The 21,268-nt window shown below is 44.3% G+C and overlaps 1 protein-coding gene across 3 annotated transcripts in view; it reads right to left on the reverse strand.

The window, feature by feature from the left end:
* LOC139281171 (ras-related protein Rab-40C) overlaps positions 1-21,268 on the reverse strand; it is a 109,370-nt gene that overhangs the window by 31,021 nt on the left and 57,081 nt on the right. For 2 of the 3 annotated variants that reach the window (XM_070901194.1, XM_070901196.1), the window contains exons 2-3: positions 18,600-18,660; positions 2,014-2,074 (exon numbers count right to left, since the gene is read on the reverse strand). In XM_070901194.1, the coding sequence (XP_070757295.1) occupies positions 2,014-2,074; positions 18,600-18,660 (122 nt within the window). The remainder of the gene's footprint in view (positions 1-2,013; positions 2,075-18,599; positions 18,661-21,268) is intronic. The other variant, XM_070901195.1, reaches the window with a different exon arrangement.

Here is a 21,268-nt window from a genome sequence, read left to right on the forward strand (position 1 = left end):
GGGGGCGGGGGAGAAAGGAGATGGGAGAGAGAAAGGAGATGGGGTGGCGAGAGAAAGGAGATGGGAGGGGGGGGGAAAGAGAGAGAGAAAGGAGATGGGGGGGGGGGGGAAAAGGAGAAGGGGGAGGGAGGCTGAATGGGCCGGGCCCGAGACTTTGGGCAGGGCCCGTCCCCAGCACCAGATTTACAGGTAGGTGGCGTTGGGTCGGGTCGGGGGGCCTGGTGGGAGGGAGGTCAAGTCGGATCCAGTCCGGGGGGGAGGGGAAGCGGGAGTCGGGTCGGTGTCGGGAGGCGGGATCGGGCGCGGGGGGAGTCGTCGGGTCCAGTCCGGGGGGTCGGGTCGGGTCCAGGGGCGGGGGGGAAGCGGGAGTCGGGTCGGTCTCAGTGTCGGGTCCGGTCCGGAGGCGGGAAGCGGGAGTCGAGAGTCGAGTCGGGTGGAAGCAGGAGCTGGGCGTGGGAGGAGCCTTATTCAAGCAGCCCCAGTGAGGCCATTCGGCCAGGGCTAGGGGCTGCGTGCTTCGGCCCCTCCCACACAGTTTTGGGCGTCTGGAGCTACTGCACATGCGCGCCCACTGTAGCGCGCATGTGCAGAGGTCCCGGCACTGTTTTCAGCACAGGGACCTGGCTCCGCCCCCTACAGCTCGTGCTGCGCTGCGCCGCGCCGAGCCGAGCTGCAAACGACCTGCAGGGAGCTGGAGAATCTTGAGGTTTTTTTTAGGCGCACTTTGTGGCATGAAAAACGGGTGTCCAGGTCGGGACTGCGCCGTTCTAGGCGCGGCTCGAAACTTGTGCCCATAATCTCTATTTCAACACAGTGTGAATTTTTGTCCTCATTAAGCAGAACAATTGTAGCGCTGGGGAAATGAAATGCTTTCCTATTTTGGGCACGCAGTATTGGCATCAAGCACTCTCAGACCACGTATAGCATAGTTAAATGTAGAGCACAGCTTCCTAGATAATGGAGCAGTGACCACACTTGATCAGCTCCGCTGGGCAGGCCACATTGTCTGCATGCCAGACACGAGACTCCCAAAGCAAGCGCTCTACTCGGAACTCCTTCACGGCAAACGAACCAAAGGTGGGCAGAAGAAACATTACAAGGACAATCTCAAAGCCTCCCTGATAAAGTACAACATCCTCACTGACACCTGGGAGTCCCTGGCCAAAGAGTGCCCTAAGTGGAAGAAGTGCATCCAGGAGGGTGCTGAGCACCTCGAGTCTCATCGCCGAGAGCATGCAGAAATCAAGCGCAGGCAGTGGAAAGAGCGTGCGGCAAACCTGTCCCACCCTCCTTTACCCTCAATGACTATCTGTCCCCCTGTGACAGGGACTGTGGTTCTCGTATTGGACTGTTCAGCCACCTGAGGACTCATTTTAAGAGTGGAAGCAATTCTTCCTCGATTCAGAGGGACTGCCTATGCTGATGAGATAATGGACCAGCTGTAACCTCAATAGGGCACTCCTACTACACCAGTGACTTATTTGCTAAGAGTTTGCTTTAGTTATAGAATTTCTAATTTAGTGCTTCATTTGATAAAAAATCTCCAATCCAAAATATGTTTGTTTAAGAAACTTCCACCCACCATCCACTTTGTTTAAAGACCATTCTTCTAATGCTGCACTATTAACAAGAATGTGCTCTCGAGCAGACCCGAAGACTGACCCATTCCCTTCCCAATACAGAGAAAGTGCACATTTATACTCATTAGCTCTCCATAATTAACATTAAGTTGGGGTTTAGGGAAAATCAGACATTTAACCCGGACTGTTCTACTTCATGGTGCAGTTCATCGGTGGACAGATATGCTGTCTATTAATGCAACAACATACCGCTTAAAAACAGTTTTACAACAGGTCAGTGAAGATATAAATTAAGCTTTGCGACTGATTGAAATGAAATTATTTCAAACGGTGGCAGATCTTTTGAAACTAAAATAGTCTAGATATTTCAATGCTCATGCTTTTATCAGATAAAAAGTGATTTAATTTTTTGTTAAATCAAAGTTTTGCGTACCTGTGCACCCCTGGAATAGGACCTGAAGATCGTGCAGAACCTCCCTTGACCTGAAGTGTCCCTGAAACAAAGAACAAGTTCATCAACAATAACATACTTTCAAAGCAATTCTCTCAATACTGAGTTTGAGACCCTCCAAGTTGTAAATAGAAATGGTAAGATTGCTTAGTATCTTCTGTTGGGGTAAAGCATGTAGATGTCAATAATGTAACAAAATTATTAAAATTTCTTTTAGGATCAGTAAATGAGTTTCCATCTTCCAACTTGAATTGTTGTAATGACTTAAATTCCTTTAAGTGATAAGGGGACAAATATCCCGTTGCTGTGAATATTGAAATAATAAATATTTTTAAATTTATGTGGATTTATAGCATCTTGTTGTGCTATTGAAACTTCTCAAACCGCTCACACAATTAACTACTTGCCCAGGTATTACCTGGACAAACATGGCAGCTAATGTGCATCAACAACAGCCCCACAAAAAGCAACGAGATGAATGATCAGGTAATATAGGTCGCAGAAGGAGTGCTGTTTTTTCATATAGGATCTTTAATCTCCATCTGAGGGAGATGGGAACGTGCAATATAAAGGATTGTGCCTCTGCCAATTTAGCACTGTTCAACTATACTGTAATGTCAGCCATGAATATGAGCTCAAATCCTGACCAGGAGGGGTGTGGGGTGTTCACATACACAATCTTCAGACCAAAAATAGTGCATTCTACCAACTGTTCCCAGGTTTTATGTTCATGTACAGTAATGAAAATTCAGTTAGTTCTTTGAAAATTTAACTTCATTTTAGTTTGCCTCAGATCTGGGCATCTTCGTGGGAGAATCTATATATTTTATAATATTCTTGTCAGTTTACAGATTTTCTGAAGGTATTCTATGTGCCTCAAATTTAATCCAACAGCTAAAGGGAGATGAGGACTTCTAGATCCAGCTTACCTGCTTCCGCGTCCCCCACCCCACCAAGCTACAATCTCCCCCACCCTACAAGGCCTCCGATCTCCCCTCCGGCCTTCAATCTCTTTCCCCGCGCACCCCCACCCCCTCCCCATCCCCATCCCAATCTCTGCAGCTTTCTCAAATTCTGAGGAATCCCTACTAGGCATTGGTATTAATAGTGTTTTATTATCTCAGTATCCAGGTGATTAATGGCAGACTACCTATAATATAATTTAAGATATTAAATATCTTGACAAACTTAGGTTAAATTTCCATTTGAAATTTTAAAATCAGTATTTGTAAAACAGTTAAAAAATGTACTGTAAACAATGAGATATTCCAATGGAGGAATCAGTTTCATGTTTACCTTTGACCTGTGAAAATAACTATAGAACTACTCATCTATCGGCATCATTAGTTATTCAGAGACATTACTTGGTTCTGTCTATAGAAACTGCATACCACGCACAACAGTAGAGGGTAGCAGAGACATCCATCTTGAACACTGAAATTTTACCTTTGCCAAGATAAACACAGCTTTATGCTAAATGTGATATCTAGAGCAGGGAGTGTGCCTTTGACTTTAACACAACATCGAGTAATGAAGACTGACCAGCTCCAGATGATTTGGTACTTCTGGCCCATCAAAAAATAGATCAAGTTGGATTCAATTTAACCTCCATGTTTTGGTTATTTTACTGATGAGATTTCAGACGATTTTCTGTATTCACATTTGAATATTTTTGCTTTCCTATTTTAAAAAAAAAACAAATTCTATAATCCCCTTCTTCTTTATCGCATACCAACTCATTTTTAACGAAATGTCAATATTCTTGATCTATACTGCCAGTTGAAAAAGCAATTTGCTTAATGCCGCCTACAAATTCTTTTTCAGTGATATCCTTGTTCTCGTGAACTCTTTTGTACCGCTTGTCTGGTTAGATCATAATTTACTTTTTGAAGTACTGTTTTGAAGTCTTGAAACAAATATGTTCCAGCTTAACTATATTACATTCCCTGCTGTGTCTCATTAGCCATTTCTTCACAGCTTTCCTGCCAGTTTGCACTTGATGAACCCCAATGATAAAAAGAAACGCTCTGGGCTTTCCTGTCAACATTACTTTTAAATTTAGCTACAAAAAAAAAAAAATCACATTTAAAACCCGATGAACCGAGACTTTTTAAGACAAAAAACAACAGCTGAAACCCGAATGTGAGCTTTTCGCTCCTGAAAAAAAAAGGCATATCCAGAGACAAGGGGGCCGAAATTCAGGTGCACCAGAAAGCTGGTGCACCTATGAGTTTTTAGTTGGTACTCACCGTTGGAACTCTTGGTGCGGTGAGTAGATCCATTTTCAGGACTTTGCATTTTTTTCAAAGTCCCACAGGAAAGGGATCATTATGGGGCGGGCCTTAGACTCAAAGCCAAGCTGACTGGCTGAAAGTGGGTCGGCTGGGCCATCCGCCGCTGTCAATCAATGTGGTGACGTCACAGCGTGTGTGTCACCATGCTCTCTCCCTCTGTTAAAGGGAGAGATTCTATTATTTTTTAAACTTTGACCACTGGGCCACCAGGGAGGAATCGATCGGACCAGCGGCCTAGCACCCAAGCTGGGGTGCCAGGCTGCCCGTTGGTGGCCCGGACGAACCCAGGGGCAGTATTTTGCCGGCCGATCGGCAAGTCATCCAGCAAAAATGTATGCATTGTGGCCGCGGCAGTGAGCCGTCCCCTTTAAGGGCGGCCATGCTGCTGGCTGCACATAATCTTCAGAGGGTACGCCAGCAGAAAAACCTGCCGGGGGCACCGCGCGGCGGGTGATAGACAGATCAAGCTGAAAATGGATAGATAAGTTATTTTATTTTAATTTGGCGGTGCATCTACTTGGGCGGGACGAGGTCCAGGTCAAAAAATTCCCGATCTGAATTTTGATCGGATCGGCCTGTCGACCCCAAAGCGGCAGCCATTCGATTTTTAGGAATGGCCACTGCAAACGGGCATTAATGGATCTCTTTAACACCCTGAATTTCAGCCCCAAGATCTATAAGGTCCCTCATGACTCAGAGTTTATTAGTAAAGAGCTTAGCCATACAAACCAGTGAGGTCTCAAATTCAATTTGTGGCCTATGCTGGGGTAACGAACAATGGAAAGAGCACAATTGTGCCTGACTCAGCTGGATTTGGAAAGAGAAGGGATGGAAGAAAATCAGCCAGATATCCTGCACCTGATAACCTAGTAACCCTTGCTGTTAGCGTGCACGTATACAAGAGGTGCGGAATAGACTGGGCTCAGCTGTAACCCTCGAGTAGGCAAATAGTGCCCACTTAAGCGAGTAGATGCCAAACACTAATAGAAGCAAACCCAGCAAGGAGTCAATGCCTTCAGGAGAGAAGAGAAAACTAGAAAAAATCTGAGCCTCAATAACTTAGTAACATAAAAGTTATAGACAAGGACATCTGAAGGTTTATCATGCATTTAGGCAATCTTGTGGATTTTCTGCAAACTCCAAATAAAAATATATTGGTGTAAACAATAGTACACCTTCTCAATAATCTCAGTAATGGGAGGAGGGAAAGCAATCCAAGTTCTCGTTCATGGCAACGGGTAAATGGGTAATCCCATCGACTGTAGAAAATGGCAGCAGCTCATCACACTACGGACACTTAATTCCTTTTCTGAAGCAGAGAGAACTGACTTATTGCTTGAAAAAATGTGTTGATCTCAGTGGTATACAATGTCCTGTGATGTGTGCCAGCCCTGCTGAGTTTAAAAAGGTTAATTGAAATATTTCTGCCCAAACAGTGGAGAACTGGATTCGAAGTTTGATTCAGATTGTGTGGATTTCACGGCAGAAAGGCAATTTCATTTTTAGGACATTTCAATGTTCAATAATAGATACAGAATGTTAAAATGGCACCTCAATAAGATGGTTGGGGATAGAGGAAGGAAAAAAATAATACAACTACCCAGGGCAAGTGTGGGCTTGGTCCAGTGCTCCTAAAGTAGATTATAACATTATACAGTACACTACGAGGTAGAAGTTTACAGCACACAGGAGGGTCGCAGTCAGCCAATCATTTGTGTGGCTGCTTTGCTAAAGCAATGCAAAACTAATCTCATTGCCCTGCGCTCCCCATATCCTTGTATTTTACATCTACTTCAAACCCTCCTTCAGTCCTCCTCTAAACAATGCATGGGTTACTGCCACATCTACTCACTCTCCAAGCAATCCATGCTCTGAATAATTCTCTACATTTACAAGTTTCTCCAAACCTCTCTCCTCACTCTGATAATTTTAACTCCCCAAACAGCAAAGATAGGATAAATAGCAAAATACTATTATAATCCTTCATAATTCTAAAAGGCTCTAATAAATCTACCAATGGCATTCTCTTTTCCAATAGAAATAATCCACAAGCTTTTCAAGTTGCTTGTCGATAAACTAGTTTCTTATCCCTGGTATTATCTTGGTAAACTTATATTGCACACTGGTGTTGTGTTCTATGCTCCCATTAGTGAAAGGGAGAGCAGCAGACAGGGAGAGAATGAGAGCAAGTGACAGACAATGAAAGCGAGAGTGACAGAGTGAGTGAAAGTGATGGAGACACATTGCGAGAGCATGACAGACAAGACAGAAATTAAATTAAATTAGGGTTTGCCACAGATACCTTCTTGGGTTCAGTGGCAGTCACTTCTGTAAGTAGTCTGAGCATCTTACTTTTATGAGAGGTGACTCATACTATCCTATCATAGGCGGTCCCTCGAGCAAGGATGACTTTTTTCCACAAAAGTTCAGAGACCTTTCAATGAAAGACCCGATGTTCCAGTCCTGAACTCTAATTGAGGGGGTAGAAGATGTCTGTGTGGATTTAAAAAAAAACGTGTGGTGAACGTTGCACATCAGCCACCACACGGCCTTGACAGAGCTAGGCCTTTATCCAATGACAAAGGGTTGAACCAGGACGACTGGAGTTTTGCTCTGCTGCACGGACCTAGTGTGCACACATATCGCAGTGTGGGCTGGCCTGTGCTGCCCCTGGGCCCTCAGCTCTTCGGGGCCCCGGACCCTCATTCGCAGCACCTTCGCCTACGATGTTCCAGGGCCTGACACTCCAGCTTTATTTATAGCCCCGACCTGTGGTAGTGTTCTCACACAGGTCGGGGAAGCACACTATGTTCCAGGGCCTGGCGCTCCAGCTCTATTTATAGCCCAGACCTGCGATGGTGTTCTCTCACAGGTCGGGGTGGCCCACCAGCTTGTTGTTTTACAATTGACCTCATCTCACTCATTAGTCTGGCTCCAGGAGAAAGGCACGTGGGGCATGCACAAGATTACAGTATCTAGTACACACAACGAGGGGACTCATTGCAACGGTCCCAAGGCCAGATCATCAGTAAATCCTGATCATAGGGAATACGGGTCCACTCACTCCTGACCGAGGGGCTAGTGAGAAGGAGGAACTGAAGGAAATGCTTATTAGTCAGGAAATTGTGGCCCCAAGTTTCCACATGATTTGCTCCTGATTTTTAGGAGCAACTGGTGTAGAACGGAGTATCTTAGAAATCGGAATTCTCGTCATTTAGTTTGCTCCAGTTCTAGTCAGTTAGAATAGTTTCACTTTGGAACAGAATTTTTTCTTCAAAAGGGGGTATGTCCGACCACTTACGCCTGTTTTCAAAGTTACGTCAGTGAAAACTTACTCCAAACTAACTTAGAATGGAGTAAGTGAAGATTTTTGTACGCTCGAAAAAACCTTGTCTACACTTTAGAAAATCAGGCGTAGGTTACAAATCAGGCGTAGGGAATGGGGGAGGGGGGGGTTTAAAGGGAAGTTTACAAACATTAAACACTTCAGTTTTACAAATAAAGAGCCATCATCAATAATAAATGATAAATACATCAATAAATCAATCAAAAAAAAATTAATAAGAAATAATTTTTAAAAAAATCAATAAAACATTTTCTACTTACCGACTGCAGCACCGGGAGCCCTCCAACAGCGTGCTGGGATCCCCCCCCCCCCCCCAGCGTGTCTCTATCTCTCTGTCTGTCAGTGTCTGTGTTTCTGACAGCGAGGGGAGGGGGTAAAGGGAGAGAGGGGGGAGCAGGGGGAGGGAAGGGGGAGAAGGGGATAAAGGGGAGATGGGGGGGGGGGGGGAGGGAGGAAGGAAGGAGATGGGGGAGGGAGGAAGGAAGGAGATGGGGGAGGGAGGAAGGAAGGAGATGGGGAGGGAGGAAGGAAGCAGATGGGGGAGGGAGGAAGGAAGGAGATGGGGAGGGAGGAAGGAAGGAGATGGGGGAGGGAGGAAGGGAGGAGATGGGGGAGGGAGGGAGGGAGGGAGGAAGGAGATGGGGGAGGGAGGGAGGGAGGGAGGGAGTGGGGGAGGGAGGGAGGGAGGGAGGGAGGGAGGGAGGGAGGGAGGGAGGGAGGGAGGGAGGGAGGAAGGAGATGGGGGAGGGAGGGAGGGAGGGAGGAAGGAGATGGGGGAGGGAGGGAGGGAGGGAGGAAGGAGATGGGGGAGGGAGGGAGGGAGGAAGGAGATGGGGGAGGGAGGAAGGAGATGGGGGAGGGAGGGAGGGAGGGAGGAAGGAGATGGGGGGGAGGGAGGGAGGGAGGGAGGGAGGAAGGAGATGGGGGGGGGAGGGAGGGAGGGAGGGAGGGAGGGAGGAAGGAGATGGGGTGAGGGAGGGAGGTAGGAAGGAGATGGGGGGGAGGGAAGGAGATGGGGGGAGGGGGGAGGGAGGGAGGAAGGAGATGGGGGGGAGGGAGGAAGGAGATGGGGGGGGGAGGGAGGAAGGAGATGGGGGGGGGAGGGAGGAAGGAGATGGGGGGTGGGGGAGGGAGGAAGGAGATGGGGGGCGGGAAAGGGAGGTCGGGTCGGATCCAGTCTGTGGGGGGGGGGGGGTGCGGGAGTCGGGTCAGGTCTGGGTACGGGGGGGAGGAGCAGGAGTCGGGTCGGGTCCAGAGGCGGGGGGGGGGGGGGGGGGGGGGGAGCGGGAGTCGGGGCGGGTCTGGTCTGGTGGCGGGAGTCGAGTCGGGTCGGGAGGAAGCAGGAGCTGGTCGTGGGAGGAGCCTTATTCACGCAGCCCCAGTGAGGCCATTCGGCCAGGGCTAGGGGCTGCGTGCTTCGGGCCCCTCCCACACAGTTTCGGGCGCCTGGAGCTACTGCATTTGCATGTCCACTGTAGCGCGCATGTGCAGAGGTCCCGGCACTGTTTTCAGCGCAAGGACCTGGCTCCGCCCCCTATAGCTCCTGCTGCGCCGCGCCGAGGGCCAGAGGACCTGCAGGAAGGTGGAGAATCTGGAGGGTTATTTTTAGGTGCACTTTGTGGCGCGAAAAACGGGCGTCCAGGTCGGGACTGCGCCGTTCTAGGAGCAGCTTGAAACTTGGGCCCTGTGTTAGGGAAATTGATGGGATTGAAGACCGATAAATCCCCGGGGCCTGATAGTCTGCATCCCAGAGTACTTAAGGAAGTGGCCTTAGAAATATTGGATGCATTGGTGGTCATTTTCCAACATTCTATAGACTCTGGATCAGTTGCTATGGATTGGAGGGTAGCTAATGTAACCCCACTTTTTAAAAAGGGAGGGAAGAGAGAAAACAGGGAATTATAGACCGGTTAGCCTGACATCGGTAGTCGGGAAAATGTTGGAATCAATTATTAAAGGTGAAAGCAGTGACAGGATCGGTCCAAATCAGCATGGATTTATGAAAGGGAAATCATGCTTGATAAATCTTCTAGAATTTTTTGAAGATGTAACTACTAGGGCCCAAGTTCCCACACGATAAAAAACAGGCGTCCCTCCGAGCTGGGCGCCCGTTTTTCGCGCCTAAAAAAAACTTGCGATTCTGGAGCGTTCTGCAGCTCCTTGTCTGCCTGGCGCGGCACACAGGGGGGCGGAACCTACACTCGCGCCGATTTTGTAAGTGGGGGGGGGGGGCGGGTACTATTTAAATTAGTTTTTTTCCTGCCGGCAACGCTGCGCGTGCGCATTGGAGCGTTTGCGCATGCTCAGTGTGAAAAAAACATTGGCACTCGGCCATTTTTGTAGTTCTTTGTAGCTGTTTAATTTTTGAACATTTTTTAAATAAAAGCACATTGCCATCAGCACATCTCACTGCAGCCTTCTCACTGTCTCCTCCTCCCCCCCCGCCCGCGGGAAGAACGGGCACCTCCTACCCCCCCCCCCCCCGCGGGCAGAACGGGCGCCTCCTCCTCTCTCTCCTCCCTCCCCCCCGCCCCGGCGGGAAGAACGGGTGCCTCAGGCTGACTGCAGAATTCTCCGTGCCTGAAGCACTTTCACACAGGTAGGAAGATGGTTTATTTAATCTTTTTGCTTATAAATGCTTATTCAGGTTGGATTTATTTGTATAATATTTGTAGAAGTAGAAATAAGGATTTATTGTAGAATTTAATGAGTTCCCTTCCCCCCCCCACCTCGTTCTGGACGCCTAATTTGTAACCTGCGCCTGATTTTTTTAATGTGTAGAACAGGTTTTTTCAGTTCTACAAAAATCTTCACTTGCTCCATTCTACTTTAGTTTGGAGTACGTTTTCACTGTGGAAACTTTGAAATCTGGCATCAGTGGCCGGACACGCCCCCTTTTGAAGAAAAAATTCTGTTCCAAAGTAGAACTGTTCTACCTGACTAGAACTGCAGAAAAAAAAATGTGGAGAATTGCGATTTCTAAGATAGTCCGTTCTCCACCAGTTGCTCCTAAAAATCAGGCACAAATCATGTGGAAACTTGGGCCCCTAGAGCGGACAAGGGAGAACCAGTGGATGTGGTGTATTTGGACTTTCAAAAGGCTTTTGACAAGGTCCCACACAAGAGATTAGTGTACAAAATTAAAGCACATGGTATTGGGGGTAATGTACTGACGTGGATATAGAACTAGTTGGCAGACAGGAAGCAAAGGGTGGGAATAAACGGGTCCTTTTCAGAATGGCAGGCAGTGACTAGTGGGGTGCCGCAAGGTTCAGTGCTGGGACCCCAGCTATTTACTATATACATTAATGATTTGGATGAAGGGATTGAATGTAATATTTCCAAGTTTGCAGATGACATTAAGCTGGGTGGCAGTATGAGCTGTGAGGAGGATGCCAAGTGGCTGCAGGGTGACTTGGACAGGTTAGGTGAGTGGGCAAATGCATGGCAGATGCAGTATAATGTAGATAAATGTGAGATTATCCACTTTGGTGGCAAAAAACAGGAAGGCAGATTATCTGAATGGTGACAGATTAGGAAAAGGGGAGGTGCAACGAGACCTGGGTGTCATGGTACATCAGTCATTGAAAGTTGGCATGCAGGTACAGCAGGTGGTGAAGGCGGCAAATGGTATGTTGGCCTTCATAGCTAGGGGATTTGAGTTTCGGAGCAGGGAGGTCTTACTGCAGTTGTACAGGGCCTTGGTGAGGCCACATCTTGAATATTTTGTACAGTTTTGGTCTCCTAATCTGAGGAAGGACATTCTTGCTATTGATGGAGTACAGCGAAGGTTCACCAGACTAATTCCCGGGGTGGCAGGACTGACATATGAAGAAAGACTGAATCGACTAGGCTTATATTCACTTGAATTTAGATGAATGAGAGGGGATCTCATAGAAACGTTTAAAGTTCTGACGGGTTTAGACAGGTTAGATGCAGGAAGAATGTTGGGGAAGTCCAGAACCAGGGGTCACAGTCTAAGGATAAGGGGTAAGCCATTTAGAACTGAGATGAGGAGAAACTTCTTCACTCAGAGAATTGTGAGCATGTGGAATTCTCTATCTCAGAAAGTTGTTGAGGCCAGTTCATTAGATATATTCAAAAGGGAGTTAGATGTGGCCCTTACGGCTAAAGGGATCAAGGGGTGTGGAGAGAAAGCAGGAATGGGGTACTGAAGTTGCATGATCAGTCATGATCATATTGAATGATGATGCAGGCTCGAAGGGCCAAATGGCCTACTCGTGCACCTATTTTCTATGATTCTATTTTCATGTTTCTGAATTGTGCATTGTAGATGATGGAAAGGCTTTGGGGAGTCAGGTGGTGAGACACTCGCCGCAGAATACCCAGCCTCTGATCTGCTCTTGTAGACACAGTATTTATGTTGCTTCAGAGGCAAAAGAAAATATGGATGTTAATTCAATAAATAACTGTTCCTCGTTATTGAAAAACAGCTGATAAAATTTTGGGTCTAGATCTATCCTATATCTATTTGCATAATAGCATAACCTATGAGTGCAACAATCGCATATTCGTGATCTGAACTGAATATTTGTCTTTTGTGTGTGTATTTCACTCTGATCTTGTTGAAGATGGACCACGTAAACACTTGGAGAGACAAAGACAAAAGCGAATTAAAAACAAAGTGCTGGAAATACTCAGCAGGTCACGTAGCTTCTGTGGAGAGAGAAACAGAGTAAATGTTTCAGGTCGATGTCCCTTCGTCAAAAGGGAGGGTCATCGACCTGAAACGTTAATTCTGTTTCTCTCTTCACAAATGCTGCTTGACCTGCTGAGTATTTTGAGCATTTTCTGTTTTTAATTTCAGCTTCCAGCATCTGCAGTATTTGACTTTTGCACGTATGCTTAAGTCAATAGTGTAGTGAACATACAGAATAGCAGTTATCAATCTCACTTGTTTCAACTTAACTTTATGTAATATATAACATGCCATGCTTTCCCATAAGTGGGTAATCTTACTTGACTTAAACAAGATGACTTCTATCGTCCAATAATTCCTAACCTTAGTTTCAGCAGAAGCCCACATAGCTTGCTCTTTTAAAAAAAAACTTGACCAACCTTGGAACATTCTGTTTCAAGAAACCTGAATGCATGCATGGGTGTCTGAACTCTCGCTGTTCACAGAGACAGACACAGGGATCAAAGATTTTTCCAACACAGTAAATATCAAGTGCATTCTGATTACCAAGACAAGCTAACAAATTGCTTACATGATCGAGTTTGCGCGAGAGGGATAGAGAGCACTGCACACACGTCTGTGTGTACTTCCTGTGTCAAATTTTCTCATTATAAATTCCTATGTCCATATTTATATTGGAAACTGCCTATGTAAACTTGGCATGCTATCATTAAACCCTCCCGCCAGTGGGAACAGTAGCCCCACTGTTTTGCACCTTCCAGCTACTCTGCCTAGACTGCAGAGAAACTATGCTGCAAACAACTAGTTCTCAGTATCACAAATTAGCACAAGTTTTATCAAAGTCTTCTGAAATAAACAAATATGACTTTAAAATGGGGTCTGAATTACATCTTTAAATCATGGTCCTGCCCTCTAACCTTTCACCTAAAGGCAACACTTGGACTGCAATTTTACTAACCTCGGCGGGCGACATCGATGACATGTCCTGACCCCGATGTCGTCTTCATTCCGGCCTCTGAAATTCATTTCCCTTGATTGAGCTCGTTAATCCCATCTAGCGTGTTTCCCGGCTAATTAGAGGAAGTGGGTCTCATGACATCATTTGATGACGCGTCATCAGTCTGTTTCCTTAAAGGGACCATGCCCAAATTTATTTTGACAGTTGCTCGGTCAGTGTTCTACAGCATTGAGGTGCTGCAATCACTGACAAGCACTGCAGAGAGATGCAGGTCTGCACCCAGGCTTTCCCAGCACACAGGCTTTCCCAGCACACAGGAGGTCCTCTTCCCTTCCTATGGGTGGAAGAGACCTCCTTAAGAGATCAACACAGCCTGTTTGCACATTGCAGAGGCGGGTCTACACAAGCAGGGATGTGGTCAGAAGAACCTGGGTGCAGCGCCGCAAACATTTCAATGATCTCAGATCACGAAACGTTAGTACAAAGCCACACTCAACCTCATCCTGCTATGCCTCTCATCACTCTGCCTTCCCTACTCTACTCCTGCACATCCTTACTCACACCAACTTACCTTGCACCTCCACCCATCCTTCCCTAGCTACATTATCACTTCCCTATCTCACTAGCCACTTCTCACACTCTCCCTCATCCTAGTGCAATCATACCAACTAACAACACACAAGGGTAGGCACTTGGGTGCTTTAGCCAATATTCACATTAATTTTCGATTAATGTGGTGTCAAACATTTAAACCTTTATTTTCAACACTGTGTTCTTGACAAATTTGTGTGTACCTTTGGAAGTGGCTTAGTGAGTTGCAGTGAATGGTAAGACACAATGGCATCCCCCACAATGATGATGAGTGTCAAAGAAATGACTTGGTTATTGTAGGTATTGTGTTAGTGTGGGATGGTATCAACCTGCCGCATCGTCAAGTGAAGTAAATCTGGCCATGATAAGGCCATCACTGGCCTCCCGGGCAGCAATGTGGTTCGCTGCTGATGCCGTGTCCTGTGCAGCATCAGTTGATTGCAGAGAAGGTTGGTGTTGTTGTCGGTGCTGCTGTTGTGTCTGATGATGCTGGTGTTCGGGCTGATTGTGGCGAGATTGAGAGGACCAAGGCAAGAGAGTTTCAAGGCCACTCAAGCTGATGGAATAGATGGCAGGTGAAGTAGAGATGACAGAAGCGATTGGTCAATGGTGGGAGGGGTAATGAGGTCACACTGTATGACTTGTGCAAAATCTTGCAGCATCCTGAATCTGTAGTGGAAATGCAGTTTAGAGAAGCAAGTTAGAGGTTAAGGGAACATATCTGCTGGGGAGTTTTGACTTGACATCTGAAGCTGTCAACTCATCAGCTGATTCAATGGCCACTGACCTCCCGCCTCTGCTTCACAGACAAGGTCTAGGCACAGCAGGAAACCAGTGGGCGACCTCTCAAATTCAAAAAGCTGGGGGAAAAAAATTGATAAGTGGCTGTAAACAAGCCACTAATTATTTTAATTTCCTCCCCTGCCACTACTTGTTGGCTCTGCTCAGCGCTGGCAGACCTGACATTTAATAAAGACATGTGGCGGCGGGTACACGGGGGGGGGGGTCCCGACCTGCTGCAGGGGAAGAAAAAAAACGTACCCACCCGACTCGCCACTGATCACGCCCGCTGAAGTTCTGCAAAATCCAGCCCGAGGTCTTAACTCCCCGTCATAGGTGATTGAATATGTATAAATTATGTAACAAGCCTCCCAAGACATCTTACTGAACACCTTGTGAAAATACATAAACTCCAAGTCGCTTTTTTTTTTAAATATAGAAGTGATTGGATAGATAAAATAGATAAAAAGACAATTTGCTTTTAATAAAACCATGCTGGCTTCACTCAATTATCTCAGAAGAGTTGGTCTACAACTAAGAGACTATTTAATCTACAGTTATCTGCTTTATCCTTTCCCCTTTCTTGAACAGTTGTTGGTTACCTTCCAGTCTCCTGGCTTAATTTGTTTATTTGCTCCATTTCCTCCTGGGTGGGGGGGAAAATGTAACAACTGTTTGATGCCACCAGTCCAATTAACAATAGAACTTTCATTCATCAGATTCGGAATCTAAGGAGACCTTTGCTACTAAAGAGCCCCAGATTTACAAATCCGGGTGTGTGTGAAAGGGCATTAACAACATTATGAAGAGTAGCACTGAGCTCCACATTGGACACGACTTCCCAATAAAGTAGCTGAATATATATTCCTCAAACTACAAGGGGAAAAAATTGTTTTTTGCGCTGTTTCTGGGAATTTTGGATTTTATACTGCTTTTCAAAAAATTCACCATCGAGCAACCCAACTCTGTGTAACATGCCAAATATGGGGAGCTGCAACTGAATTTATCTAGAGACTGAGATTCTAAGTTTGTATGTCTGAAAATGAGTCAATGATTTTAAATATTAAAGCTGTCTCACTTTATTTAATTTATGAACATATCCAATTGAATTTCACTTCTGCAAAGGCTTTCCTTAACAATAATTTTTCAATTTACATGACGACATTACCAAGACATTTTATTGAATTGCTGTGAGTAAAGGTTTCGCATAATTCTTCAGTGATCAGAGTTATCATAAAAAAAGACAATGGTTAAAAATTGCTATTTAGCCACATATATTCATCAATCTGATCTTGCAAAGCTTTTTCTCTTTCCCTTCAAAATACAGAGTCCTGTTTGGAATTTGGAGTTCAAACATCTATATTCAAGTCAGCAGCAGTTTTCTTAGTTAGATTTTTAGGCATAATTTTCTAGAAGAAAAACTATTTCAGTTTAATAGCATGGGTATATATGTTTTTGAAATCGTGACAATCTATTGGAAATTTTCTATTCAGTAAATTATTGTATTGCATGACTAATGTATTTAATGTTGCACTGATTCATGGCTGAACAGGACACTCTGAATGGCCAACCTCCTTTGGGGAGGCCAAGGAAGTGAAATACGTACATTCGGTTTTGGCAAGTGTCTGACATCCTTTTCTGATGGAAAAGGAAGTGTTGACTTTTTCTTTTTAAAGCAATCTGCACTTTGCTTTGATTATTTAGGATCACAAGGAATCACATTTAAATGTACCACAGGTTCAACGCTATGTCTAATTGTAAAAACAATGCTTGAATGAATGATTGATCTTTGGCAGACACCCAATAAATAATCTTGTATTACAGTAATAGATTTTATTCACTTGGAGAAACTTCTAAAAAGATCTGTTTTATGATGATGTATGGTAGTGTAATGTTTAGACTAGCGGCCACAATCTACATGAATGGTGGAACAGGCTGGAGGGACTGCATGGCCCACTCCTGTCTTTGTGGAGGGTGGTGGGGGGGGGGGGGTAGGAGGGAGAAAGAGAAAGAAAGAGGAAAAGAAAGAGAAAAAAAAGAAAAAGAACTTGTAATTATATAGCACCTTTCATGGCCTCAGAAGTCCCAAAGTGCTTTACAAGCCAATAAAGTACTTTGTGAAATGTTGTACTGTAGGGAAACTTTGAGCACAGCAAGGTCCCACAAACAACAATTAGATACATGACCAAATAATCTGTTTTGGTGATGTTGGTTGGCCAGACCACCAGGAGAACTCCCCTGTTGTTCTTCGAATGGTACCATGGAATGTTTCATGTCCATCTGAGAGAATAGACAGGGCCTCACAGTTTAAAGTCTCATCCGAAAGATGGCACCTCCAATAATGCAGCATTCCTTCAGTACTGCACTGAAGTGATAGCCTGAACTATGTGTTCATGTATCTGGAGCGGGGCTTGAACCTGCAACCTTCAGACTCAAACTAGAGTGCTACCATTAAGCCACAACTGACAATCCAGAGAACTCAAGTTCAAATTCCATCATGGCAGTTTGAGAATTTTAATTCAGTTTACAAAATTTGTGAAGAAGAAGCTATAAATCGGTAAAACTGACCATGAAGTTGTTGGATTGTCATAAAAACTGGTTCATTAATTTTCAAGAGATTGTAGCTTGCTGTCCTACTCAGTCTGGCCTGTGACGCAAGACCCACACCAATGTGGTTGACTCTTAACTGCCCTCTGAATGGCCGAGCAAGCCACTGAGTTATATTAAAGAAGCACTTTCGCCATCTCCCTCGAGGCAAGGAATGGGGAATAATTGCCAGTTTTACTAGAGACACAGACATCCTTAGAATGGAATCAATATTTACCTGAACAATTAAATTGTTCTTACTGAAAACGAACAATTAAATTGGTTTAAAATAAAAACTTATCTCCCACAGTATGAATATTTTAAACAGAAACCACTTCCCTACTAGTTAGCTTGTGCTTGAAAGATTGCAAAGTGAAGCATATTTGTGGGAAGTAGACACAAGTTTGCAACATGTACAACTGTATGGTGTATAAGTCAAATAAATTCATCATCATAGGCAGTCCCTCGGAATCGAGGAAGACTTGGTTCCACTCTAAAAAGGAGTCCTTAGGTGGCTGAACAGTCCAATACAAGAACCACTGTCACAGGTGGGACAGATAGTCGTTGAGGGAAAGGGTGGGTGGGACGGGTTTGCCGCACGCTCTTTCTGCTGCCTGCGCTTGATTTCTGCATGCTCTCTGTGACGAGACTAGAGGTGCTCAGTGCCCTCCCGGATGCACTTCCTCCACTTAGGACGGTCTTTGGCCAGTGACTCCCAAGTGTCAGTGGGGACGTTGCACTTTTTCAGGGAGACTTTGAGGGTGTCCCTGTAACGTTTCCTCTGCCCACCTTTGGCTCGTTTGCCGTGAAGGAGTTCAGAGTAGAGCGCTTACTTTGGGTGTCTCGTGTCTGGCATGCGAACGATGTGGACTGCCCAACGGAGCTGATCAAGTGTGGTCAGTGCTTCAATGCTGGGCAGTGAAGCACTGACCACACTTGATCAAATAAATTAGCTTGCAGCTATCACCCAACCACTATGTTGCACACTTTAGTTAGCAAACTCAGCCAACTTTAAAAAGTAGCACCATTGTGGAGTTCCATGGTTTAGTTTTTAAGTGAAAGTACATTTCCAACTCTTGACCACATGTAGTCGTGAGGATTAGAATTAAGACTAAAGAAAATGTATGCCTTGGTTTTCTATGCTCATTATAGAATAGTGTACAGGAATCATAAGCAAGTTCTTCTTGAATGGTCCTGGACAGTACCTGAAAAGCCCAGGGTCCCATTTGCAAACAGTCTCTGGATGTTACTGAATCCTCCCTCAAGAATACTCTGGAAAAAAACCCCACAAAGTCCTACTACAATAATTAATGTCACAATATGAATAAAAGTTTATAAAATATATAATCTTACCAGAGCTCTAGCTTTACACGCCTGCCATCCAGCAGGATTGTAGTGGTCTTATAGTCAATTCCTGCAAAAATATAAAAGATTTTTTTTTGTACATTTGAACCATCTTGTGTGCCTCTCAATTATTTCACAACAGTATTGTGTGATTTCTTCATGTCATTTTATAAATTTAAAAAAATACTATTTTGGTCCAAATTCTACAACAACATGCATTTATATAGTGCCTTTAATGTAGTATAGCGTCCCAAGGTGCTTCACAGGAGTGTTAGAAGCCAAACATTTGACACCGAGCCACATAACGAGAAATTAGGGCAGGTGACCAAAAGCTTGGTCAAAGAGGTAGGTTTTAAGGAATGCCTTCAAGGAGGAAAGAGAGGTAGCGAGTGTCAGAACTTAAGGCCTAGGCAACAGAAGGCACGGCCACCAATGGTTGAACAATTATAAATCAGGGATGCTCAAGAGGGCAGAATTAGAGGAACGCAGATGTCTCGGGGGGAGGGTTGTGGGACTGGAGACGATTACAGAGATAGGGAAGGATGAGGCCATGTAGGATTTGAAAACATTGTTGAGAATTTTGAAATCAAGGCTGTGCTTAACCAGGAGCCAATGTAGGTCAACGAGCACATTCTGGTAACTATTTTCTATTTAGGTTTCAAATTCAGTAAATAACTTACAAACATAGTGATATTATTAAACACCTTTTGGCACCACAACATTAGGTGCCTCTGAAGAGATTTGTGCCTGAAGTGAAAATGATTGTAGCAGATTGGAAGGGGAGGAGGAAGGTAGTGGGGGCTAAGAGAGGTACATTGATAATTATTGGCTAAATAATAAACCCAAGGAGTAGTGATCAATTGTACAGTGTGGTTCTGATTGGAAAGCTGTGACCAGTGATCCGTACATGGTGTTGGCCATATTTCTGAACGATCTCAATGAAAGTATTAAAAGTAGAATGTGCAAGTATGTAGATATCAAGTTAAGAACAATTTTTGAAGTAAATGCTTAAAATCAAAATACTCAGTAACTGAGCAGATGAATTGCAAATGGCGATTAGTGGGAAATCATAGAATTGTAAAGTTTAGAGCACAGGAGTTTGGCAATTGGCCCATCGCACCCATGCTGAGGCTAGCACTGTAATTGGAGTCATTGACTCGAATCCTATTTACTCTGAAACTTGCATAATTGAAGTATTTAAACTTTAGAGCTCTGGCAGATAAGTGAATTACATCCTCTGCGCACCTATAATTATCAATTTGTTTCCGTTCACATACTGTGCATCACATCAGTAATAAAGCTACTCAAATGTCAAGAGTGGCTTTATTACTATCATTTTAATCCTAAGCAACTAAAACAAGTTTTTAAAAAAAATTTAAATTTCACTTTTGCTTTCCCCATATTCCTTTTTAAAAGATATTCTTCATTTTAATTTCATTTCTATTTAATCTACTCTATTGTAATTACGTTATACTTTTTTCCAATGTTATTTTCCTTTGTCTCCGAGATCCCAGAGTCAACTTTAGAGGAGACTTGCATTAGAAAAATTGGTCTCTGGAAATTAATTAAAGGCCACTTTTAAAATTACGAGTATAAAGATTCACCAGCGTGCAACCAGTAAAATATGCATTTATTTAAAGTATCAAACCATATAACAATACAGCATGACAATCTTGGTTGGTGATTTGCAGTCCACTGGTGGGACAATTCATCTGCAGTACTCTATGAATTAATAAAGCCTTCATTTTGCAAGTCAAAGAAAGGATTTAGGTACAACAATTTACCAGACATCAGGGCATGCAAGTACATCCATAAAATAGTCCATGGAAGTGATATGGACATTCTGTCCCGCATTAGCGAGACACCATGCGATGTCCAGCTATGGTCACTGCACTATGAAATGTGAAGGATATTTCAAAGGAATGATAAAGATTATTGCAGATTTTAGATTATGGAGCAGGAAGAAAACCCAAAAAAGGCAAATCTATTCTAACTGATTTAAAATCACAGAGGAATAACACATCTTTAAAAGCTTTATAAATAATGAATTCTATACAAAACCAAAAAAGATAGAAACAAAGGATTCAGAGCTCAAGAAGCTCTGAACCAAGAATATTAGCTCCACCCATAGGGTTTGATTTCTTGACTCATGGCGCATTAGAATGAGAAGTGTGCATACAGTATTTTTGTATATAGTAAATGGCCACAAGCACAAAAATTAATAATGGTCAGATCAGGTTTGTAACAGGAAATGGACACAAAATAAAGGGGTTAAATGGCCTTTTCTCCTTCCTTCATTTTATGTTATATCAAGACAGTGACCCACCCCTAAATAACATTGACTTAATGAATACTAAGCCTTTTCAAAATCCAAAATCTCCATTTCCCATAAATGTAGAAAGCAAAAGGTCAATTTTCACAAGTTTGCAGAAATTACATCAATGTGAAAAGTTCAAATTCATTTATCTGCTCATGTATCTCCAGTCTGCAGATTAATTGCCACACTTTCTCTCTTCCCCCCCACCCCCCCAAAAAAAATAGTCCAGCTTGGTGGCAAGGCGGGGGTAAAGGAAGTGTCATTTTAGACTGAGACCAAAAAATTATTAGTGTTTCCTCTCTTTTTCCGCCCCCCCCCCCCAAAGCTGCCAGGCTTTTTTTCCCCGATAAAGCACTGTACT

This window comes from Pristiophorus japonicus, chromosome 15 (genome assembly GCF_044704955.1).
Source record: "Pristiophorus japonicus isolate sPriJap1 chromosome 15, sPriJap1.hap1, whole genome shotgun sequence".
In the NCBI taxonomy this organism is placed as follows: Eukaryota; Metazoa; Chordata; class Chondrichthyes; family Pristiophoridae; genus Pristiophorus; species Pristiophorus japonicus.